The sequence below is a fragment of the Mobula hypostoma genome, chromosome 11, assembly GCF_963921235.1.
Source record: "Mobula hypostoma chromosome 11, sMobHyp1.1, whole genome shotgun sequence".
NCBI lineage: Eukaryota > Metazoa > Chordata > Chondrichthyes > Myliobatiformes > Myliobatidae > Mobula > Mobula hypostoma.
In genome coordinates, this window is record NC_086107.1 from 87,559,923 (window position 1) to 87,575,733 (window position 15,811).

Below are 15,811 nucleotides of genomic sequence, written 5' to 3' on the forward strand. Positions count from 1 at the left end.
AACCAATCTTAAAGAATTTTTTTGAGAAATTTGATGAAGGCAGTGGATGTTATCTTGAAGAGTGAGGAGTGCAGTTGGACAAAGGGATCTGGGAGTACAGGTCCATAATTCATTAAAAGTGGCGTTACAGGTAGATAGGGTCGTAAAGAAAGTTTTTGGCACATTGGCCTTCATAAGTCGAAATACTGAGTATATGAGATGGGATATTATATTGAAGCTATACAACAGTGAGGCCTAATTTGGAGGATTATGCACAGTTTTAGTCTCCTATCTACAGGAAAGATGCAAGTAAGGTTGAAAGAAAACAGAAAAATTTACAAGAATGTTGCTATGATTGGAGGACCTAAATTATAAGGGAAGATTGAATAGGTTAGGACTTTATTCCTTGGAACATAGAAGAATGAGGGGTGATTTGATAGCAGTATACACAATTATGAAGGGTATAGCTACGGTAAAAGCAAGCAGGCTTTTTCCACTGAGGTTGGTTGGGACTACAAGTAGAGATCATGGGTTAAGAGCCCAAAGTTTAAGAGGAACACGAGGGGAACCTTTTTTTAAAAACTCAGAGGGCATGAGAGTGTGGGATGAGCTGCCAGGGTAAGTGGCTGCATCATTGCATGATATGGAAGCTGCAAGGCATTGGGCTGCAAAACCCAACACAGGATAGTGAGAACCACCGAGGGAATCACTACAGACTCCCTCCCCTCATTTCTGATAATTACCAGAAGTGTTGTATATGAAGGGCCCAAAGCATTGTTGAGGATCTCTACCACATAATCCACAATCTCTTTAACCCACTACCATCAGTAAGGAGGTACAGGAGCATCAGGACTAGAACTGCTAGACTGGGTCTGTGAGTCTCATACATAACTTGCCACCACTGAGGTCTTGTTACAAGGACAGCAATACTGTTAACTAATTATCTGTGCTGCACACATAACATGCATTTTGAAATATATTTTATTAACTTATTTGTGGGAACATTTTGTTTAATGTGCTGTATGTACACTGTGGTATGGAGGAACACTGTTTTGTTTGGTTGTGCATATGTACAGTCAGATGACAATAAACTTGAACTTTAACTTATTATCCGGGTGGACCACACAAGGTATTCACCCCCAGATCCCAAAATGAATCACAATGGACTCGTCACCAACCTGTCCTGGGACCCAGACCAGATCGGCATAGACCGGACCCATCACTGACCTTCCCCTAAACCCGGTCAGATCAGCGTGGGCCGATCACCAACCCCCCTTCAGGACCCACACCAGGTAAGAATACACCGGACCCATCACTGAACCTCCCCAGGACCTGACCCAGATCAGCATGGACCAGACCAATCACCTACCCTACCTGGAACCCAACAGATCAACATGGACTATCCTGGACCTAGCACTGATCATCCATAGGACCCGATGGGATCAGTACCGACTGCACCCTTCAGTGACCCTCCCTGGGAGCCTCCCCAGGCTGCGGGTCAGCAGGATCCTGTGGCAGGGGGCACCCCTTGCCAGGCCAGCCACGCCCCCGCCCCCTTCCCCTTCCCCGCCCCCAGCCAATCCGGCCCCTGCCAGCCCTGGGATGGGCACCCCCCTCCATCCTGGGCCAAGGGCCTCGAGCCTGGGGCGGACTCTTCTCAATCTCAGTCTCCAGCTGGGGCTTGGTGAGCCGCGATGTGTGTGAGGCCTCAGCTGATGTCTCCACCTTCTCCTCATTCTCCTGCCTGACACCTTGGGTCTCAGAAGGAGCCCGTGTCCCATGATGGCCCCTCCTGGCGGGGCGTGGGCGGCAGAAGGGGCGGGAGCTCTGGGGGTGTGGAGCCCGAGGGTCCATCTGCTGAGGAGGAGGGCCAGCAGGCGAGGGCGTCGCTGTGGTCTCCTTCCGCTCCACCTCACGGGCCATGACGTCCAAAGGCTGTGGAAGTGCAAGAAACTGGGGTTAGTGATGTAGTGGAGGGATGAGGTAGGGGGTTGAGGAGAGGAGAGGATGTGTGTAGGGGAGAGGGACAGAGGAAATGTAAGGGTGAATAAGGGGAGGCATACTGGAGGGAAGGAGGTGGGAGAGAGGTAGCAGGGTGGAGGGAGGCAGGGAGGGTGAGGAAGAGAAGAGAGGGGAGAGGAAGGTAGGGAAAGGATAGGACAGGGAAGAAGGAAGGGGAACAAGGAGGGAAGGGGAGTGAGGTAAAGACAAGACAAAGAGGAAGGGGAAGCATAGGGAGGGGAGGAAGGAACAAGGGATGGGCAATTGGAGAGGGGAAAGGAGGGAGGGAAGGGGAAAGGGAGATGGGGAGAGGAAAAGAAAGGGGAGACTGTTAAGACGAGGAGGATAGAAACTCCTGTACCAGTCCCAATGTCACCTCCTGGGATCTTCCTTTACAGCATCCCCAAGTGCATTCCTGTACCAGACAGCATCCCCCCAGGATCTACCTGTAATGGACATGATTCCCCCACCATCCCCTCCCCGAGCTCTTCTAGTGTCCCAGTATCTGTGACCTTCCCGTACTGGATACTGACCCCCCCTCGGATTCTTCTTATACCAAGCCATCAATCCTGGGATCCTCCTATAATACTCTCAGACCCAGGATCTTCCTGTATGGACCCTACCCCCCACCCTGCAATCTTCCTGCACTGCACACCCAGCCCCAGGATTTTTTTGTACTGGACCTCATTCCCCGCGATCTGCCTGTATCAGATCATTGTACCCCTAGGGTCTTCCTGTACAGGTCCCCACTCCCTGCCTCGAGGGATCTTCCTGTAGTGTACCCACAACACAAGGATCTTCTTGTATCTGTTCCCACTCACTCTGGTCAAGCTAACGAGGAAGCGATCACGGTCAGCCTGGGGGTCTATGATCCCCCCACGCTCCTTCTGCCGGCGGTAAATCCTCTGAAGCTCCTGCCACCTCTTCACCCACGTCTCATCTGGCTGGTAGGGTTCCTGCAGGCAGAAGGGAAGATGGTGGGTGTCCACACAGAGGCCAGTTGCTACATGTCTAAACATGACCAAGAAGTTGCAGGCAGAGGGAAGATAGACATTTGGGAGAGCAAGGAGTCCATAAGACATCAGAACAGAATTAGGCTACTTGGTCGGAGTCTGCTCCACCATTCCATATTGGCTTTTTTTAAAAATCCCTCTCAATCCAATTCTCCTTTCCCTTGTAACATTTACGCCCTGATTAATCAAGAACCTATCAACCTCCGCTTTAAATATACCCAATGATTGGGCCTCCACAGCTGTCTATGCCATTAAATTCCGCAGATTCACTGCCCTCTGAATAAAATTCCTCATCTGTCCTAAATGGATGTCTCTCCATTCTGAGGATATGTCTTCTCTTCTTGGACTCCCATAATATTAAAAAAAATCCTCTCCACATCCCCTATATCTAGGTCTTTCAATATTCCATAGGTTTCAATGAGATTACCCCTCATTCTTCAGAATTCCAACATGTACAGGCCCAGAGTCATCATATACTCCACATTCATTTTTGGAATCATTCTTGAGAACCTCCTCTGGACCTTCTCCAATGCCAGCTTGTATTTATTTAGACAAGGGGCCCAAACTGCTCACAATACTTCTAAGCAGTCTGATCAATGTCTTCTAAAATCCTCAACGTTGAATGCTTGCTTTTATATTTGTCCTCTTGCAATGAATGCTAATAATTCATTTGCCTTCCTTACCACTGACTCAATCTGCAATATAACCTTTAGGAAATACTGCACAAGGACTGCCAAGTTCCTTTGCACCTCAGATTTTTGAATTTTCTCCCCACTTAGAAAACAGTCTACACCTTTATACATTCTACCAAAGTGCATGACCATTCACTTCCCTACAGTTTATTCCATCTACTGCTACTTTGCCCATTCTCCTACTCTAAGTCCTTCTGCAGTCTCTCAACTTCCTCGAATCTACCTGCCCCTCCACCTATTGTCTGCAAACTTGGCCACAAAGCCATCAATTCCATCATCCAAATTATTGACGTACAACATGAAAAGAAGTCGTTACAACATCGACTTCTGTGGAACACCATTATTCACTGGCAGCCAACCAGAAAAGGCTCCCTTTATTTCTATTCTTCACCTTCTGGCTGTCAGCCAGTCTTCTAGCCATGCCCAGATCTGGTTCGCAACTCAACACCCAATCCTTCTGGGTAGGCTCAACCACAACTACTACTACTACTACGTCGACTCAGGCCTAGGGGGCTGGCGTTGGGCATGATGACGGACTCTCCACTTCTCCCTCTCCCTCATCAATATGTTCAGTTCATCTACATTAGCCACGCTGCTGTCTTCTAGGAGCCTGTTGACCAGTCTTGGGAGGGTGCCCAGGGTTCATCCTCTCACGCTTGGGCTCCCGTATGATGACTAGGCTGGCAGGTAGCTTGGGGTGGTGTAGACAGTGCCCTGGTAGTTGCAGTTTTCTTGCCTCAGTTTTAGTGGTGAGCATTGGCAGGTTGTTACAGAGCTCGACATTTGTTATGTGCTGTTACCAACTCACGTCAAGAGCCATCCGGAGCATTCGTGTATAGCAACCGTCTAGAGACTTTCGCATCGTCTTGGTGAGTGTCCACATCTCTCATCCGTACGTGAGAATGAACTCTATGACTGCTGTGAAAATCCTCTTTTTAAGCCCTCTGGTCAGGTTTGACTTCCAGATTTCCTTCATGTCATTCATGGCCCTCCACGCCAGCGCCTTCCGTATCTTTATGTCCTTCTCTGAACTCATCATTCTTGACCCGAGGTACTTGTAGTCAAAGACTTTCTTAATGGTATTATTTTTTACGGTCTTGAGAGTACCTTCGTCGCAGTTAAACACCACATACTCTGTCTTTTTAGCAGTTAGGTGAAGTCCAACTTTATTGCACTCAATTTCCACTTGTCAGTCGCTGCTGTGCTTCCTCCATCTGGTCAGAGAGCAGGACTATGTCATCTACAAAATCGAGATCTGTGAGCATAACTGGTCTGATCCTTTTGGTTTGTCCTGGTTTTATGGTAAAACCAAGCTTGTCATGATCTTTGGTAGCTTGACGCAGAGCATAATCAAGGAAGATTATGAAGCTGTATAAAGATGTAGGGTGCCAGAGTGCCTCCTTGCAGCACACCAGCTAGGAGCTCGAACACTGCTGTTTCTCCATCTGGTGATACAACTTTCGCCATGGTTTTGCTATAGCTGGACTCTATTGCTCTCAGTAGATGGTCTGGCACTCCGTAAGCTTTCAGGATCTTCAGCATTTTACCTCAGTGAATGGAGTCAAAAGCTTTGCGAAGATCGATGTAAGCAAGCACGGCTGGTAGGTTGTTCTTCTTGACTTCCTCGATGATTCTATGGAGAGCAAGTATTTGCATTACTGTTGTGCGCTTCTGCCGAAAACCATTCTGATTGAATCTTAGCTTGGGGTCAATGGTGGTGCGAATCCTGTTCAAGATCATCCGATTGTATAGCTTTGCTAAGATGCAGGTCAAGCTGATACCGCGGTAACTATCTGTCTTCGTGAGGGATCCAGACTTGGGGACTGGGATAATGCTTGAGAGTGATCACTGTTCCGGTTTGTCACCTTTCATCAGTGCCGTATTACGTATGTCCAGCAAGATGTCATCCAGGTCGCCATTCTTCAACCACAAACTGCTCTAAAAAGCCATTCTGTAATTTCCCTCTCTTGAGATCCAGCACCAACCTTCTTTCACACCAACAGAATTTCCTGTTTGTTCCTCTCATTATCTGATCGGCTATCACTATTGCCCCTCTTCCCTTCTGAGCCACCGAGTCAGAGACCTGGGCGCTGCAGCTTTCCCCTTTGGAACTGAGTCTGAGGAAGGGTAGACTGTGCCTAGACAATCTGGTGCGGAGGGGAGGTGAACACAATTGCTAAGGGTTAACCGCACCCATCCACTCCTCCTGGTGACTTCACAACCCCTGACCACACCTACCACTCCCAGTGATTCCACGGCCCCTGACGTCCCCCATGCCCCCTCCTCACCAGCGGGTGACTAGGATCGGCAGCCGATGACAGCAGGCCCAGGTTGTAGGTCAGAGGTTCCCGGCAAACGGGGCAGAGAACACCCACCTGCTAGAGGCAACAGGGAGATGCAGTGGTTACTAAGGGGAAGAAGGGTGACAGGAGAGTTCCCTACTCCCTCAACCTTTTCCTCCTTCCACCTCCCCTATTTCACTGAACCGCTCTTCTTCCCCACCTTGCTCCACCCCACCAACTCCCTGTCCATCTCCCTCATCAACCCTTAAAGCTTTCCCATACTCGCCCTTCACATAGTTCCCCATTCCCCTTATCCAGCTTCTCCCTCAATCCCTTTTTCCACTCAGCAGCCTCCCATTCCTATCTCCTCTCCCACTCCCCTTCTTTTCCTATCCCTCCTCTCTGCTGCCCATCCCCTCTCCTCCATGCTCCCAAATCTTCTTTCCCTCCTCCCTGCCCCCTCCCCACTCCCAACACAATTCCCATCCCCCCCATTCCCCCAACCTATTTCTTACGCCCCACGGCCTCATCACTTCCTCACCACACCATTTATCCCTCCTTCCACAGTCCCTCCCTTCCATGAGTTCCTTACCGTCTGTGTGTTGGGGGGTTTAGAGGAGGGTGGAGGAGACCCCTGCACCCTGAGCTCCGCCTGCACGTTCTGAATGTAAGAGGCCAGGCAGTATGAATGGAAGTGGTGGTAGCAGCTGGTCCGGGTGAAGTCGTCGCTCTCCTGGGGAGACAGACAGACCAGATGCCCAGGTGGGTGAGGCAGGTGGAGCATATGTTGGTGCGGGGGTGGGGATGAGCCAACTGGGTCAAGGTAGCTGGAGCAGAATTCTTCCGGGGGAAGAGATGACTACGACTGGGGGAGTGGGGTCAAGGTGGGCAGCGCAGGTATCAGAAATGGAAGAGGCAGATGGAGCAGACGTTGTTGGGGGGAGGGTGGAAGATGTGGGCAGAGCTGGCATTGGGGATAAGAGGCGGGTGGACCAGCTGTCGAGAAGGTCGGCAATATGGGCACAGCAGTTTTCACTATGGGGGTGGTGAGGGCAGATGTCGGTGGCATGGAGGCGAGGCAGACAGAGCAGATGCCCATGGGGGGGCGGGGTATGTGGAGGCAAGGCATACAAAGCAGACATCCATCCTAATGCACAGGAGAGGGGTGAAGGAGGCAGAACAAACATCAGGGAGGGTGGGCACGTCGGGTGGTAGTGGGGTCGGAACAGGTGGAACAAGCTTCCAGTAAAGCAGGGCCCAGGTGTTGGGGTGGATTCACGAGGCAGGTTGGGCAGATGCAAATGGGGGGGGGGGGGGCAGAGCAGATGTCCCAGCGTGAGGAAGGTTGTGCAGCTGTATAGTAGAGTAGGACAAGCAGAACAGATATCTGAGTGCGGTGGGCTATCCACTCCCCCACCCATTGCTCTGCTCATGCCATCAATCACCAACTCTGCATCTCAAACTCCATTCCCCTCATCATCAGGAACTGCTTTGGGTTACTCTCCCCCATCCTCTCCTCATCCCTACCCCATTCTCTCCTTGTCCACTTCCTTCCACCCCCGTGCACTCATCATCCACCTCTCTTTAATTCCTCCTATGCTATCAAACCCTACACGTCCTCCAACCCCACCACACTCCCTCCTCTCCTTAACCCTTCTCTTCCAATCACCTTCCCTCCACTCTTATCTCTCTCCAACCTTGCCATCACATCTGGGATTCAATGCAGACAAGTGATATTTAGGAGGATAGATGAGGGTAGGACTACATAGTGAACATTAGGGCACTGAGAATTGTGGTAGAAAAGAGGGATCTGGGAATACAGATCCAGAAATCCTTGAAGGTGGCGTCACAGGTGGATAGGGTCATAACATGATCTTTTGGCACAATGCGCTTCAGAGCACTGAGTACAGGAATTGGAATGTTTCACTGAAGTTGTACAAGAGGGCAAACTAAGCGTACTGTGTGTAATTCTGGTCACATACTCACAGGAAAGATATCAATAGATCTGAAAGAGTGTAGAGAAAATTTACAACCACGTTGCCAGGACTTTACCATCCTGAGTTAGAGGGAAAGGTTGAATAAGTCTGGAGCATAGGAGAAATAGGGGCTATCTTAGAGGCATACAAAATTTAGGGACATAGATATGGTGAATACATGGAGGTTTTTTCCTCTCAGGTAGGATGAAACTAGAACTAGAGGTCATAGGTTTTGGGTGAAAGGTGAAATACTGAAGGGTGGTGTGAGTATCAGATGACAATCAAGTGGAAATGGTGCATGGAGGTTCAATTGAATCATTCAAGAGCGGTTTGGACATGTATATAGACGGGAGTGATATGGAGGACTATGGCCTGTGTGCATGTAAATTGGACTAGGTAGAAGATTAGTTCTGTGCTGTCATTCTCTCCGACTCCGTGACTCTACCCACACATACTAATTCCTGCTCTCTGTCCCACCCATCCCTCCCTTCTCCCTACCCCTCACAAACTCCTTGCTCAACCTTAAGCCCTTCCCTATCAAACATCTAATACCCCATCACCTACTCTTTCATCTCCATTCCCTCTTCCACTAGCATGCCCTCGCCCCTCTCCCACTGACCTATTCCCCATGAGACACACAGCGGCACTCTCTTCCCCACTTCCTCTTCTCGCACTACCCTGCCTCATTGATCCTCATCTTCCCTTTCCCTACACATCATCACCCACTGCTACTCCTCGACCCTATCAGACACCAATCACAGACCACACATCCACCGTCTCCCCTCCTCTGCCACATTCACCTCTTCCACCCTTGAATCTTTTCCCAACATTGTTGCCCACTGCTACTCCCTTGACCCACTCCCCACCAGGCCACAGAGCACCACCCTTCCCTGTTTGGCCCCCTCACCTGAAAACAGTTCAGGCAGATGACACAATGACCAAAGGGCACATTGTTGTTAGTGAGGATCTCCTTCCCCTTCTGAAAAGCACAAGAGCAGGTCATTCAACACGACAGCTGAGTCCCTGGAGTAAATCTAGCTTCCTCACACCATCCTTCAGGAACCCCTCTCCCCCAACTGTCATGATACTGACTATATCCCAACTGATGTTAATCCAGCTCCCTTACGTCTTCCCTCTACCCATGTTCTGTGTCACTGACTGTCTTCACTGATTTTAATTGTTCTGTCAACGACACTTTCCTCTAGCACCCTATCACTGACTATATCCCCTCTGATGTTAATCCTGCACACCATTACCTCCAGCTCCCACCCCACATCCCCTTCGAACGCAGACCCCACATTGGCAAGTCCTGCCACTCAATCCCTTGCTCACCTCGATCAACTGGTAGAGCACCTGCCCTCCTCTTCCCGCCTCTGCCTCCTCCTCCAATTCTCGTCGGATACTGCATCATCAGAAAAGGCACATTCCTGTCAGATTATCCCCAGTGAGACCTGTCACCCTCACATTCTGGCTGAATCTTTACACCACCCCACTTTGTTAAATTGATTTATGATTGTCATGAGTACTGAGGGATAGCGAAAAATTTGTTCTGCAACCTATCCATTCAGACTACTTTATCGAAGTACGGATATGTTAGCATATACTTCCTTGAGGTTCATTTTCCTGCAGGCATTTACAGGAGAAAAAGAAAACCAATAGTATTTTACCAAAAACTACATAAACAAATAAAGATCAACTTACGACCAATGTGCAAAAGAATGCAAACTGTACAAATAAAAATAATACTGAGAGCATGCGTTGTAAAAAGTCCTTTAAAGTAAGTCTATAGGTTGTACAATCAGTTCATAGAGTTGAACGAAATTATCCATGCCAGTTCAGGAGTCTGATGTTTGTAGAATAAATGTTGCTGAACCTGGTCAGGTGGGGCTCAAGGCTTCTGTACCTCCTGCCAAATGGTTATAGTAAGAAAAGGGCATGGCCTGGTTGGTGGGCATCTTTGATGATGGATGCTACTTTCTTGTGGCAGCATTATAAAACAGCATCAGCACATTCAGAGAATACAAATCAAAAACAATAACAGAATACAGGAGGAAGTGTTATAATTAGAGAAAGAGATCAGAGAGAGACAGGAGAGGGGGTGGGAGAGAGAGAGTGTCAAAGTGTTGTGACAAAGTCTGATTCAGTGGAAATCATTTTTGTTGTGGAAATAAACAACACCTTTTCTGGTTGGCTGCTGGTGACAGGTGGAGTTCTGCAGGACTCAGTGTTGGGACTGTTTCTTTACATGTTATATATCAGTGATTTAGACGACTAAGTTGATGGCGTTGTGGCCAAGTTTATAGATGATATTAAGAAAGATGTGGGGGCAGGGAGTACTGAGGAAGTAGGAAGTCTGCAGAAGGGATCAGGTAGATTAGTAGAATGAGCAAAAAGATGGCAATGAACTACAGTGTAGGGAAGTACATGGTCGTGCACTTCGGTAGAAGGATGATAGACATATACAATTTTCTATATGGGGAGCAAATTTAGAAATTGGAGGTGCAAAGGAACTTCAGAGTCCCAGTGCAAGATTCCCCAAAGGTTAACTGCAGTCAGTAGTAAGACAGCAATGTTAGCATTCATTTCGAGAGGACTAGGATATAAAAGTAAGGATGTAATGCTAAGGCTTGGAGCATTGTGAGCAGTTTTGGGCCTCTTATATAATAAAGGATGTGTGAGGGTCCAGAGGAGGTTCACAAGAATGATCCTGGGAATGAAAGGGTTAACATAGGAGGGTTTGATGGCCCTGGGCCTGTACTCACTGGAGGCTGGAAGAATGAGAGGGATCTCATTGAAATCTATTGAATATTGGAAATCCGAGATGTTTAGAGAGAATTTCCTATATTAGGGGACTCTAGGACCAAAGGACAGTATCTCAGAACAAATGGATATCCTTTCAGAAAAGATGAGGAGGATTCTTTTTTTTTTAAGACAGATGGTGGTGAATTTGTGGAACACTGCCACAGACTGCTGTAGGGGCTGTTATTGGATATATTTAAAACGAAGGTTGATAAGTTCTTGATTAGTAAAGGCATCAAAAATTACTGAATTGAAAAACTTACTCAATGACATTTATGAGACTGGAATAATACCAGAAGAGATGAAAAAAAAAATCAGTATTTATCACTCTTCCTAAGAAACCTAGAGCAATAGAATGTGAATTACAGAGAACCATAAGTTTAATGAGTCATATCACCAAGATACTTCTAAGAATTTTGGTGACAAGAGCTATAAGTAGGATACAAGCTGAAATAGGTAAAGAACAATGTGGTTTTGTGAAAGACAAAGGTACAAGAAATGTGAGATCGATGTTAAAGATACCATCAGAACGAGCTATTCAAGTGCAAAAATATTTGTTTGTTTTATCGACTACACAAAAGCTTTTGATAAAGTGAAGCACAATAAGTTATTCGAAGTATTACAGGAAACTGTAGATCTATATTTGAAAGACCTCCGCCTAATCAGAAATCTGTACTGAAAACAAACTGCTGCTGTAAGAATAGATGGAGAAGTGAGTCAGTTTACGAAAATCAAGACAGGTGTTAGACAAGGGTGTATTCTCTCCCCTGATTTGTTTAATACGTACAGTGAAACAACATTACAAAAAATAAGAGACATCTTGGGAATCAAAGTTGGCGGTGAAAACATCAATAATTTTAGATATGTGGATGACACTGTGTTAATTGCAAGTACGGAGGAAGAACTACAAAACTTAATTGATATAGATGTTGAAGAAAGTGCAAAAATGGGTCTGTCTATCAATCGCAAAAAGACAGAATGTATGGTGATATCCAAAAAGGAGAATCCTATCTGCAGGCTGAGAATAAATGGGGAAGGCATAAAACAAGTACAGAACTTCTGCTACTTAGGAAGCTGGGGGACATCAGATGGCAGGTGCGACATGGACATCAAAAGAAGAATAGGGATGGCAAAAGACAACTTTATGAGAATGAAGAGTATACTGACCAACACTAAACTAGGCATGACAACCCACTTCAGAACACTGAAATGTTACGTTTATCCAGTTATGTTATATGGCTCAGAATGTTGGACAATATCTAGTAACATGAAGAAACGAATTGAAGCAGCAGAGATGTGGTTTTTGAGGAGGATGCAAAGAATATCATGGACGAAACAAATATCTAATGAGGATGTCATGAACAGAGCAAACACAAAAAGAGAAATAGTGTATGAGATCATGAAAAGGCAACATAACTTCACTGGACATGTGATTGGGAAAGAGGAGTTAGAATGCACTGTAATTATTGGAAAGACTGAAGGGAAGAAAGCAAGAGGAAGACAAAGACAAATGATGATGGAGACAGCAGCCAGAGAACTGGAAATGAATACCAATGAATTGATCCACTTGACCCGAAACAGGAGTGTGTGGGCCATGGCAGTCAAAGCTCAACCTGGATATGGCACCTGATGATGATGATCAAAAGTTACAGGGAGAAAGAGGAGAATGGAGTTGAGAGGAATAGTAAATCAGCCATGATGGAATGACAGAACGTACTCAATGGGCTGAATAGCCCAAGTCTATTCCCATGTCTTATGGCCTTGGGACTTACACAATGAATGGTAGTGCACTGAGAAAAGCAGTAGAACACAGGGATCCGAAAATACAGATCCATAATTCTTTGAAAGTGGTATCATAAAGAGATCTTTTCACACATTTGCTTTCATAAATCAGCACTGAGTAGAGGAGTATAGATGTCCTGTTGAAGTTTTATTGGTCAGGCCAAATTTATTATGTACGATTGTGGTCAACTACCTACAGAAAAAAAGTTGAAAGGTCCCCACCACTCTCCACTGCCATAATAAAAGGCAAGACACTCGGTAAAACTCGCAAAGACATTTCCCACCTGAGGATCCGGTCATCTGACAAGCCTCGAGGATTCCAGATTGAGATCGATGGCACTATGTCAGGATACTGGGAAGAGTGGGAGGGAGGAAGGGAGGAGACAGGGTAGAAAGAAGAGAGAATGGGAGAGTGGGAAAAAGAACCCCAAGCAGAAAGGGGAAATCAACAGATTAATCTCCTGACCTGAACATCAAGCTGCAGTGTTAATTAATGTCAATGACAGCGCGCTGGGGGCGAGATGTTACTGAAGGAGAGTGTAAGGGAGGTAGTTGAACATTGGTGGAGTTATAATCAACCACATAGGCCCAGGTACAGCCTGGGCCAAATCCTAAGTCACTTAAGACTCAATTCTGAGAGCACAGTGGGAGATGGCAGCAAGTAGGGAGGAACTGCCATGGGAGAGTGTGGTGCAAAGTGAGGGTGCAGGAGGGAGGCAAGCAGAAGAGGAGGGCAGGGAAGATGGGCCAGCAGCGAGAAGGGATTGAGAAAGGATGGGGAACATGGAGGCGGTATGCTGTGTTAAGGGATGCTAAGGTGGGGTGGGGGAGGAGGGGGGCTCTGGGAGGGACTGGCAAAGTGGTGGGGAGGGTGTGTGTTGGGGCATTAATTTTCGTAGGCAGCAGGGGGGAGTGGAAGCAGCAAGGCATAAGACAGAGCACGTGGTATCGGACCACGCCTGGGACGCTAAGGGCCATCAGTAGAGTGTATAGTCTTTCGCTTCTCACACCCACCCTCCCTCACACCCAACTTCTCCACACTCACCTGGGCAGTTAAGGAGAGGCCAAGGGTGAGGCAGACGTACTGGGACTCGGTGACGTCCGCTGTAGCCGGGTGCAAGGTGATACTGAGTTCCCAAGGGTGTTGCCTAGAGGTAGGGAGGGAGAGGGTCAGCAGGCAGGCAGGTGGAGGGGAGGAGGGGAGGGGGAGAGGGGAGGGGGGAGAGGGGAGGAGGGAGGGGGAGGGGGGAGAGGGGAGAGGGGAGAGGGGAGGGGGAGAGGGGAGAGGGGAGGGGGGAGAGGGGAGAGGGGAGGGGGGAGAGGGGAGGGGGGAGAGGGGAGGGGGGAGGGGGGGAGAGGGGAGGGGGGAAGGGGAGAGGGGGAGAAGGGGAGAGGGGGAGAGGGGGGGAGAAGGGGAGAGGGGGAGAAGGGGAGGGGGGAGAAGGGGAGGGGGGAAGGGGAGAGGGAGAAGGGGAGGGGAGAAGGGGAGGGGAGAAGGGGAGAAGGGGAGGGGAGAAGGGGAGAAGGGGAGGGGAGAAGGGGAGAAGGGGAGGGGAGAAGGGGAGGGGAGAAGGGGAGGGGAGAAGGGGAGGGGAGAAGGGGAGAAGGGGAGGGGGAGGGGAGAAGGGGAGGGGAGAAGGGGAGGGGAGAAGGGGAGGGGAGAAGGGGAGGGGGTGGGTGTGGGGGGAGGGGGTGGGTGTGGGGGGAGGGGGTGGGTGTGGGGTTAGGGGTGTGAGGACAGTGAGGTGGGAGGGAGGTGAGGGAGGGGATGGAGGGAGGTGAGGGAGGGAGGTGAGAGAGGGATGGAGGGAGGGGAGGGGAGAAGAGAGGAGGAGGTGTGTGGAGAGGAGAAGGGGTAGTGAGAAATTGGGGAGGGAGAGGGAAATGGGGGGTGCGGGTGGGTAATTGGGAGGGAGGGTGTGTAGGGGAGAAGGATAAGGTGAATGGAGAAAGAAGTGGGAAGTCGGGGAGGGGAGGGAAGTGGTGTGGGTGGATAGGGTATGTGGAGGGCTGGAGGAAGGAGAGGAACAGCTCCACAGCTACCTACCTGTTCGAATCGTGTGAAATCTTCAGCTCATCCAGGTAGATGGAGCGAAGGATTTCCAGCTCTGAGCCCAGGTCCCTGCAAGAAAGGGACGGAAAACTGTGTCAGAGTGGCAGAACAGTGGACAGGCCCTTCACCCCGACTTGTCTGTGCTGAACAAAATCCCACTCAAACCATACAGCTGCAACATAACTTTCCAAAGCCAGCATCTCAAATGAGATGATACTGAACAGCAACGTCCATTGGATTTGTGGGTCAGACTTATTGTACTGGGCTTGAATACAGCATGAGAATTTAGAGGTCTGGTGAGATGTCGGCCAGAGATGAGGGGAGTGAGATGGCAGAAGCAGTAAATAGCTGCAAGTCGGAGGCCAGCAAGCCCCAGAGATTGTGGTGTGAGGACAGTGAGTCCTGTGATTCAAGGGCCAAGGTTTTTTGACAAGGTCCAAAGTCAGAGGCCTGTGATTGTCAAAGAGGAGGTCGAAATCCTGAGATTTGTGAGTATAGAAGTTAAGCCTGAAGTTCAATGCCCCATGCGACTGTGGAGCCATGGTCTGGAGGCTGGAGGTCAGAGGTCTGGATGAGGTGTGGGTGTGTGTAGGAGAGGGGGGAAATAGGCTTGTTTTGCTGTTTTTGCATGTTTTTCTGGGAACGTTGTGAGCATGCTCAGTTAGCACCAGATTGTATGGTAACATTTGTGAACTGTCCCCAGTACATCGTCAGCATATAAATCTAACCTGATCTAGCTGTGACTCCACTCACAGGAAACCTTGCACTCTAGTCTACAAAAACACCCAGGACCCCTTTAACATTGGAGAGGCAGAGGTCGATACATGATTAGTCAGGACATGGGGAGAACACAAGAGATTGGGGCTGAGAGGGAAAATGGCAGACTCGAAGGGCCAAATGGCAGGAGGGAGGGGGAGGATGGAGAAAGGAGGAGGAGAGGCGGGGAGGGGTTGCGGAAAGGGAGGGGGTGGGGGTGGGGAAGCGGGACGGAGAGGGAGAAAAGCGGGGAAGGGAACGGGAAGGAGAAAGGTGATCCCGGTTCTCTGGAGGTACCCTCTACTCCTGCGCCCGCCCAAACCGGCTCTCCCTCCCTCACCACCCCTCCTCCACTCGTCTCTCTTCCCAGCTCTTACCCCTCCTCTCCTTCCTCCGCCATTTTGTAGTCTTCCGGCCGCCGTCACTCTGTACTGTCTGATGATTGGCTGCAGCAGCTGTCGATCAGATGGGGTGCCTC

The 15,811-nt window shown here is 49.0% G+C and overlaps 2 protein-coding genes across 2 annotated transcripts in view; one reads left to right on the plus strand and one right to left on the minus strand.

The window, feature by feature from the left end:
* Positions 1-923: 923 nt before the first annotated feature.
* Positions 924-15,752, minus strand: rnf25 (ring finger protein 25). Its single transcript, XM_063062444.1, has 10 exons — positions 15,711-15,752; positions 14,572-14,646; positions 13,570-13,672; positions 12,809-12,876; positions 9,276-9,345; positions 8,851-8,922; positions 6,560-6,700; positions 5,974-6,060; positions 2,802-2,936; positions 924-1,914 (listed from the first exon to the last, which is right to left on the minus strand). The coding sequence occupies exons 1-10, from the start codon at positions 15,731-15,733 to the stop codon at positions 1,441-1,443; spliced, it is 1,248 nt and encodes a 415-aa protein (XP_062918514.1). The 5' UTR covers positions 15,734-15,752; the 3' UTR covers positions 924-1,440.
* stk36 (serine/threonine kinase 36 (fused homolog, Drosophila)) overlaps positions 15,056-15,811 on the plus strand; it is a 79,089-nt gene continuing 78,333 nt past the window's right edge. Inside the window, exon 1 of the mRNA XM_063062439.1 lies at positions 15,056-15,065. The gene's annotated coding sequence lies outside the window, so the exon portion shown is untranslated. The remainder of the gene's footprint in view (positions 15,066-15,811) is intronic.